Source organism: Coenobita brevimanus, chromosome 101, assembly GCF_032717465.1.
Source record: "Coenobita brevimanus isolate Jiangsu-jjx chromosome 101, ASM3271746v2, whole genome shotgun sequence".
NCBI classification, from domain to species: domain Eukaryota; kingdom Metazoa; phylum Arthropoda; class Malacostraca; order Decapoda; family Coenobitidae; genus Coenobita; species Coenobita brevimanus.
The window spans coordinates 59,858,046-59,882,281 of NC_137054.1; the positions used below are offsets into that span (position 1 = coordinate 59,858,046).

Sequence of the window (24,236 nt, forward strand, 5' to 3'; positions counted from 1 at the left end):
AGAAAGGTTCTTTGAAAGCAGTGATAGGAAACAGGGAAGTGAGCATGGAAATAAAAAAGTCGTTGCATAATAGTACAGTGATACCAACTCTAGCGTATGGAAGTGAAGCTTGGACCTTGTTAGAAGGACACAAGTCAAGAGCGAGAGCAATGGAAATGAATTATTTGATAGGAGCATATGGAGTCACATGGAGAGACAGACTGACAAATGAGGAAGTGAAGGAACGTTGTGGTGTGGCTGTGTATGTGACAGAAAGCGTTAGGAGAAATAAGGTTAGATGATTTGGCCATGTGGAGAGATGGAGAGCGAAAGGCTAACGAGGAAAGTGTATATGAGTAAGGTGGGGGGGGGGGAAGAGGGAAGGAGAGGCCGAGGATGAGATGGAGTGAAGAGGTATATGATAGAGGGGTGTGTGAGCTGGGGGAGGGCAGTGAAATGGCGGGGGACAGGGGGACATGGAGGCGATCTGTTTGTGGCCACCCCTTACGGGATTGAGGCGTCTGGCAATTGAGAGATAGATAGACTAATGCATTCAGTAAACGGAGTTAGGTGAATAATTATGACTATATTATAAAGTTATCTTTTGCCATGGGCTTAAATGACTAAGTTTCTGAAGTGTCTTACTTGGCTATTACTGGTTAGAAAAAAATAATTATAATAATTACATTCTGTACTCTGTGAAAGTACAGTGGGTGGAAACCTCCTCATATTTTCTCAGGGTAGATTGGTATTATTCTCAATATTTCACTTAGAATTGTTGATCAGTAAGAACTCAAAGTCAGAGATGTGTTCCCATGGTCTTAAAAGGCATTTGACGTTGAAAGCAAAGATACATTGATGTATGATATAGTTTAATGGGGAAATGTAGGAAACATATGTTAAACGTTTAAATATGTTTTAATCATCATACTTAAGCTTTTTGTCCACCTCCATGCCAGGGGTTCACCTCGCTGGGCTGTGCCCCACCTTGGCAACACCATTCAGAACGTCCTGAACACGCCACAGTAGGACCATGCATAAACATCACATTGTCTTACTGGACTTGCATGAAAGTAAGTGGACTTGAATGAACGTACGTGTATCTGAAGAGACCAGCATGGAACTTTAATCAAACTGCACTTGACATGGCCTGACTTGTTCACAATTAGAAAGTTTGTCCATACGTACAAACTAGAGAGTAAGAGTTTGACTAGGGAAGCATATGTGAGGTAAAGGAACGAGGGCTGAGAAGGAGACCAATGCTGTGATGAGGGATAGAGGGCCACCTGATGACAGAGATAGGGCGACATGATTTCATTGTGGCCGCCTGTTGTGGTATTATGGCATCTGACTATAAACAGATAGTACAGTAGCTCTGTATGTTTGATGCACTACAAACAAAATGTATCGTGACCATTCTCTCTGTGTAATAAGATGTTGATTTTACTCAATAATTTTACATTCATATTTTTTTTTTCAACCTACGTGCGGGCAATACAGAAATATAAGATTGCCAAATAGAGTCAAAAGTTGTGATCTGCTGCCTGTGTTGTGATACCACAGGTATATACGAGCAGAGTATGCTTACCGTACTTTACTGTGGTTGTTTTGTATCCTCTGCTTGGAGAAAGTTTTGAAATTAACCATCAACCATACCCGACAATCAAATTGTTAATATTCGCAGATTCCCCCGCACTGGCTCACAAGTGGTAGATTATTGCTTGACATCCAGTGCTAAGACGATCTTCGGGGGTGGATAGGGTAGGTGGAGTATTGGGATGAGTTGGGTGATAAGGGAGTGAATGAATGGGTTAAGGGTACTGTGTGGTCAGGTTATGATGAGTTAGGAGAGTTGTCTGGTTAGGAATGACAGATGGAACCGATGAGGAAAGGGGTGGAAATCCTAAGGAGGTGGTAGGAAGAGGATGGGAAGGAAGGTTGATGTGTCTACCAGCCTGCAATGCATGAGGATGGGCCACGTGTAACATTTTGCAAAAGGTGGGGGCAGCTGTGTCGATAGCAAAACAACCCTAACCGCCCTCAGTCGCCACACACAATCTAGACATTACCCTTTTAATTTTGTTATCTTTTTTGTTGTTATTGTTGTTAAACACTTTAGAATATTCATTAGAATACTGGCGTCAGGTCAGACACTATTCTGCTACTGGTAACATGTAATCCAGTACTATGTGTACATGTTTCAGCAACCCCACTTGTCTAGCCCAGTGAATAGGGTGACCAGTCACCCCGCAGGATGAAGAACAAGACTTATCAAAAGGCGGATGAGTTATTTATGTAGGATAGATGGATCTTGTAAGCCTTGGTTGGTAGTTCACCAAGAAGGAAAACTCTGTCTTAAACCTGGATAGCCCTTGTCAGAGATCCCATGCCCCTGTCCATGGGCTAGTGGAGAGTCCTCCTTTGACTTGGGAGGTTCGAGATGGGGTTTGTGTCCCCTCCCTGTAAAACTTGCATTCGCACGACATAAGAAGAAGTTAAAGGATCAGAGCCAGTGTTTTCTGCCTAACACTGACCCAGTTCTGTCGAGGAGTCTCCCCTTGGATGCCATCCTGACAGGACTTTTGGTTTCCTGTCATACTGTCGCAAGTCATGATGTTTGCTGGGTAAAGCTTACGGGACCCCAGCAGCCAGACTGTTGGAAGGGAACCCTCTAGCCCCAGTCCTGTTTTTAACCAGCATATTGCTGGCACAGAGGACACATGAACCATACAGGGGTTCAACCTTCAGAAGGCATTCCAAGTGCGGGCTTGGAATGTTCTAAACCTCTCAAAGGATGATCACCTGCCTTTGTTGTCACGAGAGTTGGGGTGATTGGTAGATGGCATAGCTGCACTGTGTGAGCTGAGGTGACCTGGGCATGGCGAGATTAGTCGAGATGATTACACATACTACCAATGAGGCTGTGACGATGATGCCCAACTTTGAGGTGTTGCTGTGGTAAATACTGCTCACTTTGTCTCATGTCAACAGGGTTAGTCTGACTGATGAGCAAATAATGCTGCTGAGGTTGAATCACTCCTTAGGCTACATCTCGTTTATTGCAGTGTATGCTTCGACCAAGATGAGTGATATTCAAGAGAAAGAGCTGTTCTCTGCCAAACTTGACTCAGTTGTGGAACAGCATCCCCAGTGAGAAGAACTCTTGGTTGTGGGTGATTTCAGTGTGGTAACTGGCACTGACAGGGAAGGCTTTGAGGAATGCGTAGGTCTGCAGGTATTCCAGTAGTTCTTACCTTCTGGATTTCACAAAGCTCCATAAACTGAGACTTGCTGGAACCTGGATCCAACTGCCAGACCTTCACCCCTGAACTAGGTATTCCACTACTGGAGGGGTTGCACAGGAGATTAAACACATCCTTGTCAGCATTCACTGGATGATCCTTCAGAATGACAGTGTTTTCAGAAGTGCAGATTTCTTTGATACTGATCACAGACTTATTGCTACTCTAAGGCTACAAATCAAAACTGAGAGAATGGCTCAATACGCTCCCCCCAAACAGTTCCATACTGAGAAACTCAAGGATGAGGCGTATGCTTATGAGCATGCAGTGGCACTCTCAGTCAGTGTGAAGTGCTCAGTTCTGCTGAGGACCTTGTTAAAGGATGGGATACCTTTAAGCATGTTACCCTATCAGTAGTTGATGAGTGTGCTGGAGATCACCTGAGAGCAAGGAAAGATTTTGTCACACCGGGGACACTGGCCATAGCAGAGGAAAGGCGTGCTGTCAGACTGGCTGGGAATGAGGAGCAACACAGACTTCTTTTTCAACTGGGCAAGAAGGCAAAGAGCATGAAGAGGTATGTCAGGGAAATCACTAAGGAGGTGGAACGCTGCTTTCATACAAATGACCCTCGACCTGCTAACCGAGCCCTGAAGCTCCACTCCAGATCTGCTTCATGGATAAACTCTGTCTGGACAGTAGATGGATGGCTCGTGTCAGGGGCGAGTAAGTATAGGGCTCATTGGGCTTAGTGTACAACCACTGACTGCTCTCTCACCAATTGATGATTCCATGCCTTCTCCAGAGGAAAGAAGGAAGGCAGTGGATAGAATGAAAAGTGGTAGAGCAGCTGGTGTTTGTGGCATTCCTGCGGAACTGACCAAAGCTGGGAGTGAAGCCATGATCGGGATATTACATGCAGTCACTGAAGCCATCTGGTGGTCTGGTATCATTCCTCCTGACTGGACTAGTGTTTTTTTTTTTTTAATGCGAGGAAGAAGGAACCAAAGGTTAAGCCAGCAAAACAGTTCCTTCCAAGAAAAAAACAAAAAAACAAAACAAAAGAGAGCCAAATTCAAGATACGTCCAATTCAAGATGCCTGGACACATTGCGTTTGAAAGCCTGTAGATCATAGGAAGTAGGAAATACAGACAGAGGGAGACAGTTCCAGAATTGACCTATTGCATAAATGAAAGACTGGGAGTAACGGTTAACTCTTGCATTAGAGAGTTGGACAGAAAAAGGATGAGAGTTTGTTGCTAGATGGGTGCTACGCATTCGTCGTAGAGGTGGAGGGATGCAAGCAGACAGTTCAGGGGAGCAGTGACCATTGAAGTAGCGTTAGAAAAGTGATAAAGAGGCAACAGTGAGGCGAAGAATCAGAGGTTGAAGGGAGCCAGTAAGAGGAGGAGAGTTGACGAGACGAAAAGCATTTGGCTCCACTCTATTGAGAAGAGTTGTATGTGGGGAGCCTCCCCAAACATAAGAGTTGTACTTTGAACAGGGGCGAATAAAACCCGTGTATAAAGTCAACAACTGTGCAGGGGTAAAGAAGGCATGGAGTCGGCTTAGCACACCTAATCTCTTGGAAGCAGATTTTACAAGAGATGCAATATGATCTTTCCAAGGTAAGTCTCGAGTAAATGAAACCCCAAGCATGTTCAAGGATGATGTAGGATGGAGCTGGATATTAGTAAACATTAGTGGGTAGCCTACTCCTGTGGAAGATTTTGACGGGTTGATAGGTGTAGAAACTGAGTCTTTGATGCATTAAAAACAACAAGGTTATTTTCACCCTAGTCAGAGATGCAAGCCAAGTCAGACATTAGGTGTGCCAGAGCCTCATCCCTTTGTTGAAGTAACTGCTGAGATGGACGTTGCAGAAGCTGAATGGAAAGGTGAAGGGTGGAATCATCAGCGTATGAGTGGATAGCATTAGATGTACAGCTTAGATCACTGATGAATAAAAGAAAGAGAGTTGATGATAGGACAGAGCCCTGAGGAATACCACTGTTGATAGATCTAGAAGAACGATGGCCGTCTACAACAGCAGCTATAGAACGACCAGAAAGGAAGCTATAGATAAAGGCACAGATAGAAGGATAGAAACCGTAAGAGGGCAGTTTGGAAAGTAAAGATTTATGCCAGACTCGATTGAAAGCCTTTGAGATGTCAAGTGCAAGGGCAAAGCTTTCACCGACGTCCCGAAAGGAGGATGACCAGGAGTCTGAAAGATAGGTGACAAGATCGCCAGAGGAGCGTCCCTGACGGAACCCATACTGACGATCAGAAAGAAGGTTGTGATAGGAAAGATACTTTGACATTTTTGTGTTAAGAAAAACTTTTGAGACACAGGATGTTAAAGCAACTGGACGATAGTTAGAGGGTTGGGAATGGTCACCCTTCTTTGGGACTCGCTGAATGAGAGCAAACTTCTAGCAAGAAGGAAAGGTATAAGTTGAAAGACAAAGACGAAAGAGTTTGCCTAGGCAGGGTGTAAGCACAGAAGCACAGTTCTTGAGGACAACAGGAGGGACTCCATCAAGCCCATATGCCTTGTTTAGTACTGAGGCCAGTAATGGCAGAAAATACATAAGCTGAAGAAATTTTAGTGTCAGCCATGGGGAAGCCAGAGGGGGGAAGTGATGGAGGAACAGCACCAGAATCGTCTAAGGTGGAACTGGAGGAGGAAATCTTAGTGAAGAGATCTGCTTTATCAATAGAGAAAATAGCTACAGAGCCATCAGAGTAGAAAAGAAGAGGGAAGGATGATGAGGAAAGTTGTTAGAAAGATTTTTGGCAAGGTGCCAGAAGGAGCAGGAAGAATTTGAGTTGGAGAGTTGAGACCATTTAGTATGAATGAAATTATTTTTAGCAGAGCGAAGAACAGACTTAGCACGATTCCGGGCAGAAACATAAAAAAGATGTGATTCAGAGGTGGGTTGGCTCCGGTACCTTTTATAGGCCCTCTCCTTGTTGCAGACAGCATTAGAACAAGCGTGATTAAACCATGGCTTTCTTGCATTAGTCAGAGGGTATGAGAAAGGAATGTATGCTTCCATGCCAGAGAGAATAACCTCCGTAATACACAAGGCACTCTCAGATGGCTCCCGGCTATGGAAGCAATAATCATTCCAGGGAAAATCAAAGAAGTACTGCATGAGGGCCTCTCAATCCGCAGCTCTAAAGTGCCACAGACGGCGTTTCCTTGGAGGGTCCACAGGCCGTACTGGAGCGATAGGACAGGTTAAAGTAATGAGGTTATGATCGAAGGAGACCAACGGAGAAAAAAGATTAACAGTTTAAGCAGAGGGATTAATTGTAAGGAAGAGATCAAGTATGCTGGAGCTCTCCAAGGCGGTCAGGGATATGGGTAGGATGCTGTACAAGCTGCTCTAGGTCATTAAGGATAGAAAAGATGTAGGCTTGTTCACCAGGTGGATCAGTGAAAGAAGAGGAGAGCCAAAGGTGGTGGTGAACACTGAAATCTCCTTGAATGGAGATTTCAGAGAAAGGAGAAATGGATAGAATGTGTTCCATCGCAGAAATAAGATAGTCAAAGAATTTTTGATAGTCAGTAGAATTAGGAGATAATAAACAGCGCATAAATATTTCTTCAGAGAATGACAGGTCACCCCTGTATGGAAAGGGAAAGGAAACTAGTGTGACTGTAATAACTATCATGGTATTAGAGTGCTCAGTCTGCTAGGTAAGGTTCTTGCTCACATTTTCCTGATGCCTATCCCTGACTACACGCTGAGGTCTCAGAGGCCTAAGCAATTTGGATTTACACCCAAGAAGAGTAAAGTTGACCTTATCCTAGCTCTTTGAGTACTCATGGAAAGCTGCCTTGAGTACTGACAAGGTCTGCTTGCAACCTATCTGGATCTCAAGGTGTTTGACTCAGTACAGTAAACTGGAAGGTACTGTGGGAATTCCTGTGACTCCGTATGATCCCCTCAGTGATACTCTGATTGCCGGCCTTAAATCACACACTGAGAGTGCTGTCAAGGTGGAGGAGGAACATCCGACTTCTTCTCAGTAAGTACTGGTATAAGAAAGGAATGTCACTGTTCCCATGCTTTTCATCATGTGCATGAACTGGGTACCTGGGAGGGCTGAGTCAAAGTCACTGCGGAGTAACGGTTGACAGTTTCAGAGTTACTGACCTTGACTCTGTTGATGATGCAGTTATTATAGCGGTGTTGCTGGAGATACAACTGAATGCCCTCGACGAATTTACTGAGAATGCGAAAACATTGGGATTAAAGGTCTCTTAGGCCAAGACCAAGGTCCAAGCATTTAGCGGCTTGTAAAATGTAACGCAGTCTATTAGACGAGCTTCAGGTTCTGGAGAAACATGGCAAATGCACTGCCATGTACTTAAGAAGCTTACAGTATCTTTTAATTTACTTTTTCAATTGCACTGACAAAGCTGTCAATACTTTAATTCTTTGCGGCTGGAAAGAAGCAGCCGCCATATTGGTGATGACGTCAGTATTTACACTGCAGAAAACACTCCAATCCATCACACATCACTTTACCATTAACAGCGATAACTGTTCTCAAGATACAGCTACTGCAAATTGATATGACCTCCCCCAAAAAAGTATTAAAAAACACAGAAATCATAGTATATCACAATGTTTGTTCATGAAATACCATTCATTAATATGAAATAATGTTTCCCTTGTTTTTCAGGACCAGTTGGATGCGTTTTGGCATGGAATCACTTAGATCTCTAAAGTAAGCTGACATTTCTTTGCACCAAACATTTGTCAGTTCAATCTAGGGCTGTATCGGATATCAGCATCCGCATCCACATTTATGTAAAAATATACATCCGCAATGAGACAAACCGGATGTGGTGGATATACAAAATACTACGCCTTCGTTATAAACAAAAACAGTGTTTTTCCGCGATGCGACCAGCTTGCTGTGTTTACTGTTTACCCTGGTAGGCGGTCATAAGGGCAAAAATTTTGTACTTATACTATAATGCTTTGGTCTGCACAAGACCAAACTAACTCCATCTAGTCGATAAGAGTCGTATGGGTAATATGCCTACCTTGGTACTTTGTAATGTCTGACAAGGTTATTAGGAGTCAAAATGCATTTATATTGGTGTGTATGGCTGTGTGTGTGTGCCTGTGTGTATGTGTTATGGAGACTATGGCTAGGGAAGTGTCACAGTAAGTTAAAGAAAGGTGCTGAAAGTACCACTGTCTCACACTATTTTTTACAGTAGCCGAGTTCATTATGAATATTTTAAGAGTAGGAAAAAATCAGTTCCCAAGGCCGGGATAAGGGATAGGCAGCTGTCTCCAAGGGCCGAGCTTTATGCAACAAAATACCCTGAAAACATCCGCATCCGCGAGGATGTCATAGTTTCACATCCGCATCTTCATCTGCATCTGCAGTTTTTAGAAACAGACATCCGCATCCGCAAGATACAGAAACATGATATCCCCATTCACATCTGCATCCGCGGATGTTTAAATTCTGACATCCGATACATCCCCAGTTCAGTCCTGAGGTTGTCTGAATTGGATGTCTTCTTCTTTGTCATGATTTTCTTCAACTCTGCCCAGCAGTTTTCTATCGGATTTAGATCCGGACTGTTGCCAGGCCAGTCGAGGACCTCAATCCAATTATCCTGAAGCCATTTTGTCACCTTTCTTGACTTGTGACATGGAGCTGAATCGTGCATGAAAAAGTCGCACCCATGAATAGCAAAAAAGTTTAACAAATGATCTTTCAGAACTTGAATGTACCAGCCACCATTTATCATCAAGTTCTTAGGAAGAAAGCAGAGGCCTCCCCTTCCCATTTCACCTTAGAAACACCCCGATACCTTTACTGATTGTGGGTGCTTCACAATCGGCACCGTGCAAGCAGGGTCATATCGACTACGGGAGGCAGGGCAACGAACCTTGGCAGAACACACCTGGAACATTGAAACGTGCTTTCATCGGAAAACATTACTTTTCTCCACTCATCCGATGTCCAGTGTGCATACTTCTTGGCAGACTGAATGCGCTGCTTCTTCATGCAATCAGTGAGAAGCGGTTTCTTGGCTGCAGTGCGGGTTGGCAAACTCAGGACCCACCTATATCCTGGGCAAACCCATCTCCTTCTGCAAGCGGTGTTGGATAGTTCGAATCGAGATGTCCTGTAACAGCTGGGGACACATTCTCTTCAATTCTACTGCTGTCAGTTGAGGATTCTTGATTAATTCCCCCTTCAGAAGAGTATCTGAACCTCTGGAAGTCGTCCTCTTCTTTCCACCACCATGCTTGTGCTCTGGTACGACATCAGGTGACAGATTGTGCGCTGCAGCAAGAATCTTCATGACGGTCGACTTTGCGCGTCAAGTATGTTCACAAATCGTGTTGATAGGGACATTATCCTGCCTCCATGCAATGATACGGACCCTCTCATCGCTTTAGCAGTACTTTCCAGGCATGACAACTTGACTCTAGGAAAATAACAGGGCAAACAGTAATGCATACGAAAAAAAGAGGGAGGTGCAAGCTCGGAGCGACGGGAACATATACTCCCACTCTCGCTTCTGGCAATGTGCAAGGGAGTTGAGTAAACCATTATTTTTAATTTTCAAGAAATCCTTGAGTCAAGGTAAACTACCTGATATCTGGAAGAAAGCAAACATTGTCCTCTTATTCAAGAAAGGGAATAGACAAAATCCACGCAACTACCGACCAGTATCACTGACCAGTGTTGTAAGCAAGGTATTAGAAAAGCTTATAAGAAAAGCTTGGGTAAATCATGTAGAAGAACACAATATGATAACAGAAAGACAGTTTGGTTTCAGAAAAGGAAAATCATGTGTTATTAATCTGTTGAGCTACTATGACAGAGTAACAGACACATTACAGGAAAGAGAAGGATGGATGGACAGTATCTATTTAGATTTCAAGAAAGCATTTGACACAGTACCACACCAAAGACTTTTATGGAAACTGTACCATAAAGGAGGAATTCGAGGCAAACTGTTTTGTTGGATGCAAGATTTTCTCATAAAAAGAGAAATGAGAACAGTATTAAGGGGAAATTACTCATCATGGAAAGAAGTGACTAGTGGAGTATCACAGGGCTCAGTGCTGGCACCAATCATGTTTTTAGTGTATATAAATGATATGGACAGTAACACTGGAAATGAAAGCTATCTAAATATGTTTGCAGATGATGCAAAAATACAAGGGAGAATTACTAACAGACTCTTGTAAAGAGCTACAAGAAGAATTAAATAAACTTCATGAATGGAGTAATACATGGCAAATGGAATTCAATGTGGACAAGTGTCATATAATCATGTTTGGTAAAAGTGGAAAAAGACCTGATTGGGATTATACGTTAGGAAATAAAACCCAACATACATCAGAATGGGAGAAGGACTTAGGTGTGACTGTCAATAACGACTATCTCAGGCTGACCACATCAGTGAGAAGGTACGGAACATGTATACACTGCTTGCAAATATGAGAATAGCATTCACATACATAAATGAAGACATGCTAAGAAGGATAATAACATCATTCATCAGACCAACCCTGGAGTATGCATCAGTAGTCTAGAGTCCTCATCTCAAAAAACACATAGACAAGATTGAAAAAGTTCATAGGGCCGCTACAAGATGGGTACTAAGCTTAAGGGATCTAAGCTACGAAGAAAGACTAAATAAACTGAATCTACCAACACTACAGGAGAAGGAAAAGAGGTGACATGATAATGCTATATAAATGCATATCAGGGAAGGAGAATATAGACATAAATGATTAATGAACCTATGGGGAAGCATCAGCAAGAGGACACTGCAAAAAACTGCATAAGAAGAGAGGTGATAAAGACGTAAGGAAATTCAGTTTCCCAAACAGAGCAATTGTTCAGTGGAATGTGCTACCGAATGAAATAGTGTGTGCCAAAACAATTCACAAATTTAAGGATATGTACGATAAATATGGTTTAAGACACGGGACAGTACTAGCTTGACTCATTCCTGTAAAAATACAGTTAGGTATGAACAATTAGGTAAGAACACACACACACACACACACCGAGAGGGAAAGAGGGAGGACGTCCGTCACTTCGCTCTGCATTGGCTACCTTTGGCCACAACGTGCCACTGCTAAACAGTATCTTTGTATGAGTCAGGTTCTGTACTAGGTTAAATGAAGCGATGTTCTCATATAGCAGAACAAGTATAAGCAAAAGTGTTGTCCTTATAATAGAATAGTGCAAGAACTCGCTGATACAATGGATCATCAGCTGGGTGTCGTCTATCACCAGTTGGGTAGCAGGGAGATGCAAACCTGTAAGAGTTATCTTTCTAAATAAGAATTACCGCAAGTTGAGCACCCTTTTTAGGAAAGTGAATATGGAAGGAGTTAAGAGAAGGGATAAAGGTTGAAAACAGGATGATCATTTCTATCCAGAACTGACTGAAATGGAAACATATAATAAATTAGTAGTGAAAGTGAATAGACTGGAGAAAATTTTCCACAGTGAAATAGGTTAAATTAAGGAGGAATTACGCATGCAAAAGGAAGAAAACGAAAAATGAGTAAAGGAATTAAACAATAATGACACAACAATAGATGAGCTGTCAGTTGAGGTAGCATCAATTAGAAGGAAAACTAGTGAAGTGGCAAGTACAGTTGTACAGTTGTTATGAGAGTATTATGGAGGAGTTCAGAAATGATTCAGAGACAGTTTACGCAAGCAAACAGTCTGCTAGACCAAAGCAGTGATACTGAAGAGAAGATAACCCGGGTGAACGAAATGAAGAGAAGTTGCAAAGATGAAGTACAAACTACGTATGTTGAAATGGTGAAACTAGCCTAAGGAAAGACTTAGAAACAAAAGTCAAAGAAAAAAGCATTAGAAAAGAAGTCAAAGAAATAATTAAAAACACCCCAAAACTGGTCAAAGATTCAGCATATCAACAAATCTACAGTAATAATCACTGGTATTGATGAAGAAGAAATGTATAAGAAACAAAAATTTCGAGAGACAAAAAGGAGATGGTAAATATAATGAACATACTGAAGGAAGTATCAGAGGACATCTGTGATAAAGACATAAAGGAACACAAAAAGCTAGGGAAATATGAGAGAAATAAGCCAAGGCCCTTGACAGAAACCTTCCAAAGTGTGAACACTGTGGAGGAAATACCACAAAATGCAAACAAACCCTTGGAAAAGAAGGAATTTTAAAAAGTATGGGAAAAAAAATGCCTAACTAAAGAGGAATTGGGAATGCTTAAGGAGAAGAGGGAGGAAGCAAAAACAAAGGAGGAAAGATCAGAGGAAGAGTACCGGTAATTTTTTTTTTTTTTTAGGAAGTAATTGGATTGGAGGTATGAAAGTGGCACATAACCAAGAGGGAACAAAAAGAAGGACGGTAGTAGACTCAAGCTAGGGCATGTATGTAGACAAGATAATTAAGTTGATGTACTCAAATGTAGATGGAATGCTGTCTAAAATATTAGAGGCGAAAGACTATACCAAAGAAAAAGAACTACATTATTTGCGTAACTGAAACAAAATAAACCAAACGATATCAAACGATACCCTAAACTAAAAGGAATACAATATTTGAAGAAAGGACAAATTTAAGAAAAGGAGGAGGAATTATAATATTAACAAAGAAAAATCTACAGGTCAAAGGTAATTCTTTTTGCCTTTTTCAGGTTTCACGGCGGTGTCTTTTTTCGAACTTTCTTATAAAATATCAGCGTCAGTTTTTTCTATACTGTGAGATGTTCTTTCTCACTGTTTCCTGCCGGTTACAGCTGGAGATTTTGATGTTCTTATCATGGAAAACTAATGTTAAGTTAGTACCAGTCAAAATACCGCGGGAGGAACATAGACTAATTGAGACTAATCTTGACCAAGATTCAATTTTGTATTGACTTTGGGTGCTCACAAGAACGGGTATCAGCACTATATATATATATATATATATATATATATATATATATATATATATATATATATATATATATATATATATATATATATATATATATCATCATCATCCAATCCTACATTGCCCCATGAGGAGCGTAGGAGTCCGAGGCTAAGCAGTTGGTCCCGACATTTAAGATGAGAGTAACCAGCCTCACTCATCCCTGAGTGGCATTACATGAGCAATCAACCCCAACCATTCCTTGGATATAAACCTTCACCGGCTCAATCCGATTGGAGCGCAATAATTACTCACTAAACCACCAGGCGCCAAAATTTGGTTATATGGTTACCACCCAGCGTAGTAAATGGTTTCCTGGTGTACAGGAAACCATTTGGCTTGTCACTCGTGTAGAGTCACCCACAGTCAGAAGGAAGAGGAAAGAATGAAGGAAATAAAGATAGAAGAGGAAGTGTAAAGTTATCCGTAGGCAGAAAGACAAGGAAAGAATGAAGTAAAGGAAGGCAGAAGAGGATGGAAGGAAAGAAGGATGGAGGAGAGGAAAGGGCAGACACCCGGCAGCAGCACTACATCGAGTGAGTGGATGGTGAGAGCCCCCACCTACCACAAATTATATATATATATATATATATATATATATATATATATATATATATATATATATATATATATATATATATATATATATATATATATTCTGGTTAGTACTTGGATGGGTGACCGCCTGGGAACACCAGATGCTGTTGGCATCCCTACGTGTCAAGTGGGGTTGGTGGAGGATTAGTGCCCCTCCCTGTAAAACAATTAACTCTAAGCCCTTGACCACCCCGTTTGGGATACATGGCGTCTGGCAATGGATGGATGGATGGATATATATGTGTGTGTGTGTGTGTGTGTGTGTGTGTGTGTGTGCGTGTGTGTGTGTGTGTGTGTCCAACTCTGGGCATAGGCTTCACAGCCTGCTCCCAAGGCCCAGTAGTCCTCCTACATATCATACACCTCTACATGTCACCACTTCGATGCTAACACCCACCGTCCATATTGAATACATGCTAGGGCTGTCTCATGCTGGACTGGTGTATTGGTATTAGTGGGGGTATTTTTATGACACGTAAGATTGCCAAAATAACTTGTAACGTCGCGAAAAACTGCCTCTGGTTTATAACGGTCCTGACAAAACATTGTTTTGGACCATTTCTACGCACAACCATGCACAGTATCCCTGGGCAACAAGGACAGTCAAGAGCGTCCCATGCCTAGAGGTGTTTAGCTGATGCTGCTTAGATGGCAGAGAGAATGGAAGACCTCCTAAACTTCGTCTGCTCCCTAGGTGACAAACCTAAGTCGGTCCTAGGCCTGAAACATTAGTGTAACTATCGTGAATATTATATGTCTGCATAAATTAATGTGATTTGGTAAGGCCTGTCGTCACTAAAATACTCGTTAATAAAAAGATATCACATGTAAATGAATATTTAGTACTGGGTATTTTGCAATTGCATAAATTAATCTCTAAAATGCCGGGATTATTCACAGAGGTCATCATAACCCCCCCAGGAGGAGCCTACAGAGGGGTGGACAGAGCGCGGCCCGACTCAGGGCAACAGGGACGTAAGTCCGCCTGGGCCATGCACCCCTATGACGCGGAACTTGCCCGCCGCCACCATTTTGGGAAACGGAGACCACCTTGTGGGCAAGCTGACCCTCAACAGGGATCGGGGTGGAGCTACTTCTATAGCTCCAAGCAGCACCCCTGCGACGGCCAGCAGCCGCTCCATTTGTGAGATGGCCAGTAGCCGCTCGGACCTTCAGGAGACGACCGGTAGCCACTTGGAAGGCTTAATAGAGATGGCCTGCAGCCACTCTGCCCTTTAGGAGATGGCCGGTAGCTGCTCTCACTTAAGAGCCATGGCCTGTAGCTGGGTCCAGGCGACAGCTAGTAGCCGCACCCTTAAAAGGCCATGGTCTGTAGCCGGGCCACATGGCAGGAGATGGCCGGTAGCCACTCCTCTGTCAGGTGCTGCTCTACCCCCCTACGGGAACCAGCGATGGCCGGTAGCCACGCTGGGGAGAGAAGGGTACGTCCCCTCTCCTCCTGTAGTTGCCTCAGAGAACAGGACACAGGCGACAGCTGGTAGCCGCTACTCATCTGCACGTCGCTGTCTATGTGGGGATAAGGCGATGGCCGGTAGCTGCGCCAACAGGCAAGTGACGGCCGGTAGCCACACTTTGCCTGCTCCCCCGTCAGGGAGTTGGGCCTGGGAGACAGCCGGTAGCCACGCCTACGATGAAGGGACAGCCAGTAGCAGCCCTTGTTTCATTGCCCACGGGAACCCAGCGATGGCCAGTAGCCGCGCCGAGGAGGAACACCAAAGCTCATCGCCCCCTGTGACTCTGCTATGAGAGGGTCCTCTGTCATAAGACCTGCTGACTGGTGGAGGTGCAGACGATCCTATTGTCCACCACCAGAGAGGCAACCCACAGGAGGAAAGCCTCATTCCCGATGACCTGTGGAAAGGCCCTGTACTATCCCCAGGGTTTGTTCTCTGCCCAACCAGCTCCAGAGGGACCCTACCTGATGGACTACAATGAAGGCTGACGCTGCAGTTCACCCCTGACGGCGTTCCCGACGGAAGGAGACCACAGCTGATGGGCCCCCTAGGCTGCCCCCAGGACTCCCGGGTGAGGCCTCTTGCTACCCCAACACAGACAACCCTCGTCCTCCATCAGGCGCCTGGGCGAGCGCTTCAGGAGGCTCTTCAGCGCCACCCCTGAGGGCCCCACTCCAGTTCCGGGGCCCGACAGTGAGAGACCCTCCCCCACCCATAGCCCCAGACGAGAGAGGACGCCCCCTATGATTGATCCCGTGGCCGTTGGATTCAGAGGCCACTGGCGGGACTCAGCCCCCATCAGGAGTCGGGCTGTGAGCCCTCACGCCCGCCCCTAACCACGCCGTCACCCTACCCAGTTCCGACAGTGAGTGACAGTGAAAGTGCAGTGACAGTATAACAGTGACCTAAAACATCGGGCAGTGTGTTATATTACTGGAGGGAAACTAAGCCTAAGATCTATTAGTGTTGTGGCCGCTACAGTTTGGGGCAAATAATGAAACAGTGAGAAAATAAGGAAAACTCAACAGTGACTCCAGTGAACATTTGTTTCTGCCCTAGCAGTATAGCTCCTCCTTATCATAAAATCTATGTACAAGCTGCCCATTCTAAGTACCGTGTAAACTTCCCTCAAAGTGACAGTGATCGATTCCCCTGCCCAAAGACTTTAAGTGCTGTTCATTGTGCTATTCACCTTTTTGCCCTGAACTATTGTCTACATAGTATCCTGCGCGATACTACTGCCCACTATCTCTGTATATGACTTATAATTGGTCAGAATTCCTGTTTTGTGACATCTGCCTGTTCCACATCTAGAATTTGTCAATACACGTGTAAGGTTGTTGCCCTGAGTTTTTGTGTCCTGCCTCTCTCTTATTTGTCTAAGTTCCAGTCTAGAAAGAGAACCCAGCTCGGGAAGCTGACCCTTAAACACCTAGCATAACAGTCTTCCATCCCACAATCCCTTAACCCGCCCCGTCCCGACCACTTTTCCACCACTGACTCCTCCCAATCCTGACCATTTTTGGAAAAAATATTTTTTGGCTCAAACCTTTGCTTTTGGTGAGAAACATTGAAAATTCATAGAGAAATCGCTCACCTGAGGTTTAAAATACTCGATACAGGTAGCAGTACCTCCTCACCTTACTGTGTTTTCTATCAGGCTGGCTCCAAAGAAAACGAGTTCTATGGGAGGGTAACCATTTCACACCACTCATAAACAGTTTTTATTTATTTGTTTGGTACGAATGTATATGTAGTACAAGAGTATTTTGGTTTTCACACAGTAATATAGGCAATATAAGCATTGTTTCACTCACCAAACACATCAACATACCTGACCTTTTTTGGCGACATTACCTGATCATCATTTCTGACTGTTTCTTCCTCTAATGCAATGTAAAGTTTGTCCCCCACATTGTCATTGAGTGAGGAACCACTCTGGCCCTGAATTTTGTACCGTGGCACGACATGTCTTTACTGGCCAGGTCACTGGTAACAGGTGAATTGCCGAGACAATGGCGTTCGGGGGGGGGAGAGGTCATGCTGGGTAAGGCATTGTCCCTGCCTGGCATCTTGTAGAGGAAGGTGTTCCGTGTATATGTACCAAAAATCACTTGCGAAAATTGAAAATTGTGCAAATTAGGGACCTTGCAATTGATTCGCGTTTATGTATGTCAACGGGATTGGCAGTGACAAAACGTGTGGACGTTTATTCACGTCAACGGGATGAGGCGGGTTAAACATTGTCGGTTGGTGGAGTCTGCCGTCATATCTACAATCACATTGTATTTCCAAGTAATAGTAGTGCTTCATTGAAGCGTATCATTGCTTTAGTTATCTGACTCTTAAGATTTACCAAATACCGCTTCGTGATACGAATTTTCTTCCAGACATACACCTCACTTTTCACTAGGTTTCGCTAAAGGCGAACCTTAAGCTTTTCGCTTGGGAGTGACAAGTCTCAACATTTCATCATGGAGACCCTATGCTGACTTGCAGTAATCATGGTAGTGAGGTCCAATAGTTGTTGATTCTTATTATGTACGGTACCTTACCTTGATATATGCTGTATAATGTTATGAGAAAACGGACGTAAAACTGCGCTCGCTGGCAAAAAGTACCAGGTAAAATGCGGCCAGCTTATTGGACTTAGTTAAATTACTCCCTTCACTCCAGTGACATAAATCTCGTTTTATTCTTCGTATTCGGCGACGATCCTGCTCACCATTGGAGAGACTGAACGGGAGGATAGTGCAGCCTTCATTAACTCCATTCGCCATATGGGTGTTGTAAATGGAGTCTGGTAGTAGTATGAAGAAAGTTAAAGTCATATCATACTACATCCGAGGCACAATTAGGGTCTTGCCTGCTTTTCATGTGCTACATGCAGTACGGTTTCCCTTTCCCATCCCATCTATGAACCGAAGGAAAGAAGGAAGGAAGGTTTATGTCGGGTTATAGGACCGTCGAATTCTAAACGACACTGGGGACTTGGTACAACTTCATCTTATATGTCCCTTTGTATGTATTAGCAAATTGTGTCGCTATTAAAACGATATACATAGAAGTGACTGTTAAGTTGTAATATGCAAAATACCTGTGTCGCTAAGGGAAGAGGTGCCACAAAACCTAGCATGCTGTACTGTGCGCTACATACTGTAGGCTATGTGCTAGTTGTAGGATATCTCTAAAGTTTTCAATATGAACCGGTTATAGTCACCCTAATATATTCGTCTATCTATAAGTAGGCGAAAAGTAATCATAATTTTTACATTTCTTTCTGACAAAACCCTCATTTCTGCAATTAATTTAGTCAATATAGCCTGCTGGTTAAGGTTATGATTAGATGCAGTACGTTGATTGGCCCATGCTTGGCAGCTCCTATTAAAGTACTGTATACTCGTGGGAGGGGAAGATTACTTCCCCAGTATCCTTGTTTGTCGCAAGAGGCGACTAACAGGGGCCTCTCTGTCTCCAGTCTTTCTTTCCTGTCCTCTTCTGCTCTTCCGTCCTGTCTCTTCATGGTATTTCCGTGTTTCTTCTGGCCTTTATTTTCCCTCTACTACAGTGCCATATAGCCATATTATGGCTTGGTGCTAGTTCTTCACTATTCCTTCCTTCCTATTAAGGTAAGTTAATATTAATTTGATAATACGAAAGTGAGCATCTACAGTGTTTAAACCATATAAAATATTTCAGTGCGATGATGTGAAGGACTCGGATGAGCAGCGAGCCGATTACCGTAAATGAAATATTAAAACAGTAATTAGTACTGGTTATTTTTCTAAGTAATATTTTAGTAATTTCAATGACGTATGTCATATCTATATCTCACAGTTCGACACGGGAGTAAATATAATTCACGACTGCTTTAGAGCATAGGACTGGATTTGGACGTAGTTATAGGCATTTCGAAAGTTCCCGTTAAGATTTAAAATATTTAAAGTCTAGTTTCGCACATCTGACAGCACACTGCCATGAGATGATAATAATGTACATACCAACTGAAATGAATAATACTTGTTGAAACCTAAATTTTAAAAAGAGAAAGAAAGAAAAGTCCGAATTAGCGAGATAAAAATGTCTGGAGAGACGTGCAGAGTTTGTGAATCTCAGTGAATTATCATAAGGTAAAGAAGGCACTTACAACCATTTCCAAGTCTGACATAAATCATTAATTTTTAAACTGCCATCCAACGGTTTCTGTCCTTCTATCTGTGACTTCAGCTTCCATTCTGGTCGTTCTATAGCTGCTGCTGTAGACGGCCACCGTTCTTCTTACAAAGCTAGATCGGTAATGGGGTTCCCCAGAGTTTTGTCCTGTCACTATTTCACTTCCTTCTGTTAAAATGTGAGATTTGTCAGGTAGGTACTGCTCGAGAAGCTTCTCGGCGTTTCGTGTTCGGTAGTTCCAGTATCGGTACTTCAGAGTGCCGGTTTGTCTGCTATTTGTGAGCGTAGTTTTTTCGTAAGCTGTGCATTAATTTTTGTTTTTTTTCTTTATAATGTTTTAAGTGATTGCTTGTTAAAATATGTAATTTAAGTTCGTATGGAAAATGATTTGGTATTATTTTACTTTAATCCCACCCGGTCGCTGGAAAATGTGACTTATCTCTATATGTCGGGTGTATTGAGTACATCATTTTCTTCTCAGTAAACATCCGTCGCAAATAAATACTTTCCGAGATAAATGTTATTTTTCTTAATTATTTGAGATGAATGTCGCGCCATATTTGCTGGTGCGGGCACGTTCACTCGGTCTAAGTCGGCTGGACTCGAGTGTACTCGGCTGGTAATTTCGTATATGTGAGCTTTAAAAACAGCCAATCAGGCGTCGCAAAGGAAGAGGGACTTTTGAAACCAGCCAATCACAACAGTCGTAAGTAAAACCAGCCAATCAGCTTGCAGTATTTGTGGGTGACGCAAGTACGCCCGAGATTTGAAAGTCAGTCACAGTCATGGCCTCCGGTGCAGGGGAACGTGTTGTCGATTTCAAAGCTTGTATCGGGAATAAGACGGACTACTGGCAGATTATCAAGGACTGTCACAGTAATAACGAAACATCTATTGAACTACTAAGAAAACACGGGGTTTTGCCAAGTGCAGTGCAGTGTAAAGAGTGTGATTTGCTCTGCAAATATCGGGAAGACAGACATCAGTGGTACTGTGGCCGGTGGAAAAAAAAAAAATAAGAGTAAGGGGAAGGTGCAGTGCAAATTCACCGTTTCTGATCTCTAGGTAAGCATTCCCCTAGGAAAGGTTAGGTTAGGTTAATGTAATGGGGGTTTGGGGGGCGAAGCCCCCCAGTTAGGAAACGGCCAGGGCTGGGGGGCAAAGCCCCCCAGTTAGGAAACACGAACTCAAGGAGCTGAAAATTATATTTTTCCGAAGGATTTTAGTGTTTTTCGTTTGATTTGGATACCAGTTCCAGTCGGAAATCACTCGATTTTCCGTGTTTCCCCCACCCAAAACCACGCTTTCCCACAGGTCCCCCATTATTCTTTCTCAGGAGTTTCAGAATGCAATGTTTTAGTGTTATTCATGTGATTCTGGTGGTCATTTTCAGTGAAAATTACTCGTTTTCGTCGTATTCCCCCAATAACCTTGGTACAGTGGGGGGGGGGGTTACGGAAAACGAGTGATTTGCGACAGAAATCACTGGTATTATTGTATAATTACTCCCGTACAGCACCGGACACATTTTCTTCCATTATCTTACTTTGAATATGATACTTAGCAACGCAGAGTGTGTCCTACCCGTCGCAAATTTCATTTTACTAGTTTAATTAACCACTAACTAATGTACCTGACAGAGGCGGGCGGACATGTTGACGGAGTGGAGGCTAGGATATTATGTGTGTTCGTGCGTGCGTTAGCAAGGGTAGGGTGTGTGTTAGTACGTGCGTTACCGCTGCGTGGGTGGAACTGCGCATGTAAGTCGGCTTCAACCAATCACATTCAATAGACAATAGCCAATCAAGTGCATCCTTTTCATTTCCCCTCGAATTTCAAATTTTGAAACTTCGTCAGTCCCCTGAACTAAGTCATTGCGCTCTGGCGATCTGTAATTGGTGCGAGTTAAATTACATGAAAGCTTTCGCTACGTTTTATGAAAACGAAGATAGTGCCATATCGTTCTTGAAAGACCATGGAGTAATTAGATCTACAGTTCCAAAGTGCCCAGAACATAATACAGAAAAAGACAAGATCTGGCGGTGCAGGCATACTTTTTATTTGAATAAGACCAAGAAAAGACGCAAGAAACGGACGACTCTCGTCCTGGACCATCGTATCTCAAGGTAAGCACTCCCCTAGGATAGGTTAGGTTAGGTTAGGGTAATGTCAGGGGGTCTGGGGCGGAGCCCCCAGTTAGAAACGGCCAGGCTGGGGGTCTGGGGGACGGAGCCCCCAGTTAGGGAAACACGGCCAGGTTGGGGTTTGGGGGCGGAGCCCCCAGTTAGGAAACAAGTTCGATAAGAAACTTAAAATTATATTTTTCTGTGGTTTTTGATGCGATTTGAGTTGTTTTTTACTTCACTTTTTTGGGAAAATGCTTGATTTCACCTACTTGTCCAAAGTTCATGATTGGAAAAGAGGGGAAATGAGGCAGTTCCGACGAAAATGAAGGTCAGAAACATTCGATATCGCATCAAAAACTGCCAGAAAAATATATTGCACTACCTAGGGGGTGTATTGTCCACTTGTAAAAATTTACCGGTTTAAGTATGGTTAGGTTAGGGTTATTTCAGCAAGGTTAGGCTTTTGCATGGAATTTTCATTTTCCCAGTATTTTCAGTGTAATTCATTTGAATTTGACCATTTCTGTCGGAAATCGCTCGTTTTTGCGTAATCCAACCTGCCAGAACCTCCTGTTCAACAGTGAAACATTGGGGGTGGGGGGGGTGTAACTAAAAAACGAGTGAGTTCCGACAGAAATGAAGGTCAAATTCAAATGAATTACACTGAAAATACTAGGAAAATGAAAATTCCATGCAAAAATGGCGTGCGGGAGTAAAAGTAAAAATTTACCAAATCACTATCAGATTCACATGAGAAACACTATAAAACATTGCATTCCGAAACTCTTGAGAAAATATGGCAGGGTGGGACTAAAGTAAAAATTTACCAATGATTTAGAGTGTTTTGTACTGTGAGACAACTCAGGCATGTTTTCATATCTCCGAGTTGGCAACTGTTGTTCTCGTAGAATTTAGACGTCACTCGAATAATTTAAGCTTATATAAGATGGGGTAGAGATTATTACAGGTCTATTCGGGTTTCGGGTTAGTTTAAGTGAAGTGCAGTCGGTTTTGGTTCAGTTTAAGTGTAGTGCTGTCAGAGAAGTTTGTGAAGAGTTGCTGGCATGCATTAGTGCAGATTATTTTCGGTACTGGTGAAAACAGTGAAGTGTTTATTGAAGTTTATACAGGGTGTTTGAAAAAATTTGATATCATTTCGCAATCTAACAACGGTGCCAATTGTCGTTCAAATGACCTCAGATTTTAACAGCATGTGTAGGCTATAAACAGGTCAAAATTTTATGTTTAATGTTTTTATGTTTTTATCTTTTCAGGTATAGAAATGCCATTCACTGGAAAAGAATAGGCTTTTTGTGTGTTAGAGTATGCTCGAAGACAGTCGAACAAGATTGTGCAGCGTGCATTTATTAGAGAATTCTCTAAAAATGCACCAACTGCAATGCAGATTTGGACATGGCATAAAAAGTCCAGAGAGGAAGGGTGTCTGTGCAGGGCAAAAGGATCTGGACGACCACCAGCATCGGAAGAGACAGTCGAGTGGGTTCGTGAAAAACTCTTGCAAAGCCTCAAGAAGTCCATAAAAAGAGCAAGTCTGGAAACCAAGATTCCTACAACAACAGTTTGGCGTGTCCTGAGGACAACCCTACAAGCTGTAGCTCGTTCAGACCTTAAAGGCAGATGAGAAGAGAAAGCACAAACAATTCTGTGTTGATATGCAAGAGAACCTTGAAGATGACGAGTTCGATGAACGTCTTGTTTTCAGTGATGAGGCCACATTTCATACGAATGGCAATGTCAACAGACATAATGTTCGCATTTGGGGCGAAGAAAATCCCCATGCCACAGTTGAGCACGAGAGGGACTCACCAAAAGTGAATGTGTTCTGCGCCATCTCCAAGAATCATCTTCATGGCCCGTTTTTCTTTGAGGGAAATGTAACTGACGATGTTTATCTGCAAATGCTTCAGAAATGGCTAATGGATGAGCTCATTGCAAATGAACATGAAGACTTCGTTTTTCAACAGGACGAGGCTCCACCTTACTGGAAGCTCACTGTGCGGGCTTATCTCAATGAGAATCTGCCAGGGAGATGGATCGGGCGTGCTGGTGATGAAGACAATGTGCTGTTGAAATGGCCGCCACGTTCACCTGACCTGACACCTTGCGATTTATTCCACTGGGGCTATGTGAAGGGACTGGTGTTTGTCCCCGTCTTCCTGCAGACCTAGAGGAACTCAAGCAGAGAATCGTTGCCTCACTGGAGACTGTTACCCAAGACATGTTGTAGCGTGTTTGGCAAGAGCTGGACTACCGACTTAACGTGTGCCGTGTCACAGGCGGCACGCATATTGAAAATTTGTGAAATCGTTCATGGAATCCACATACCTTTGAATTTCTTTCACATTTTGAGGAATAAATCGTATGTTGCTCAACATTAAGCGTGTTCAGTTTCATTTGCCTAGACTATATAGTTTCTGTGATATTTACATCTCAAAAGATATAAATTTTTTTTGAAACACTGTATATCATCAGAACTTGTAATAACGGTGAAGTGTTGTCAGGTATTAAGTGTAACTGCAGTTAGTGAAGTTTGTATAGCTGCAGTGCTTGTGAAAACAGTGAAGTCAGAAACCATTAAGTGGAGTTACTTGGAAAATAAAGACAGTGAACTTTAAGGAGCCAGGGTTTATTTTCG

General features: G+C 43.1%; 1 protein-coding gene across 1 annotated transcript; it reads left to right on the forward strand.

Annotated features, from left to right (window-relative positions):
• The first annotated feature begins 23,253 nt into the window (after positions 1-23,253).
• Positions 23,254-23,769, forward strand: LOC145415048 (uncharacterized). The gene has a single exon (XM_080284462.1). The coding sequence runs from the start codon at positions 23,254-23,256 to the stop codon at positions 23,767-23,769; it is 516 nt and encodes a 171-aa protein (XP_080140588.1).
• The last annotated feature ends 467 nt before the right edge of the window (positions 23,770-24,236 follow it).

Excerpts from the sequence above, each read along its gene's own strand:
- LOC145415048 (XM_080284462.1), top strand. The coding sequence starts at position 23,254 with ATGCAAGAGAACCTTGAAGATGACGAGTTCGATGAACGTCTTGTTTTC.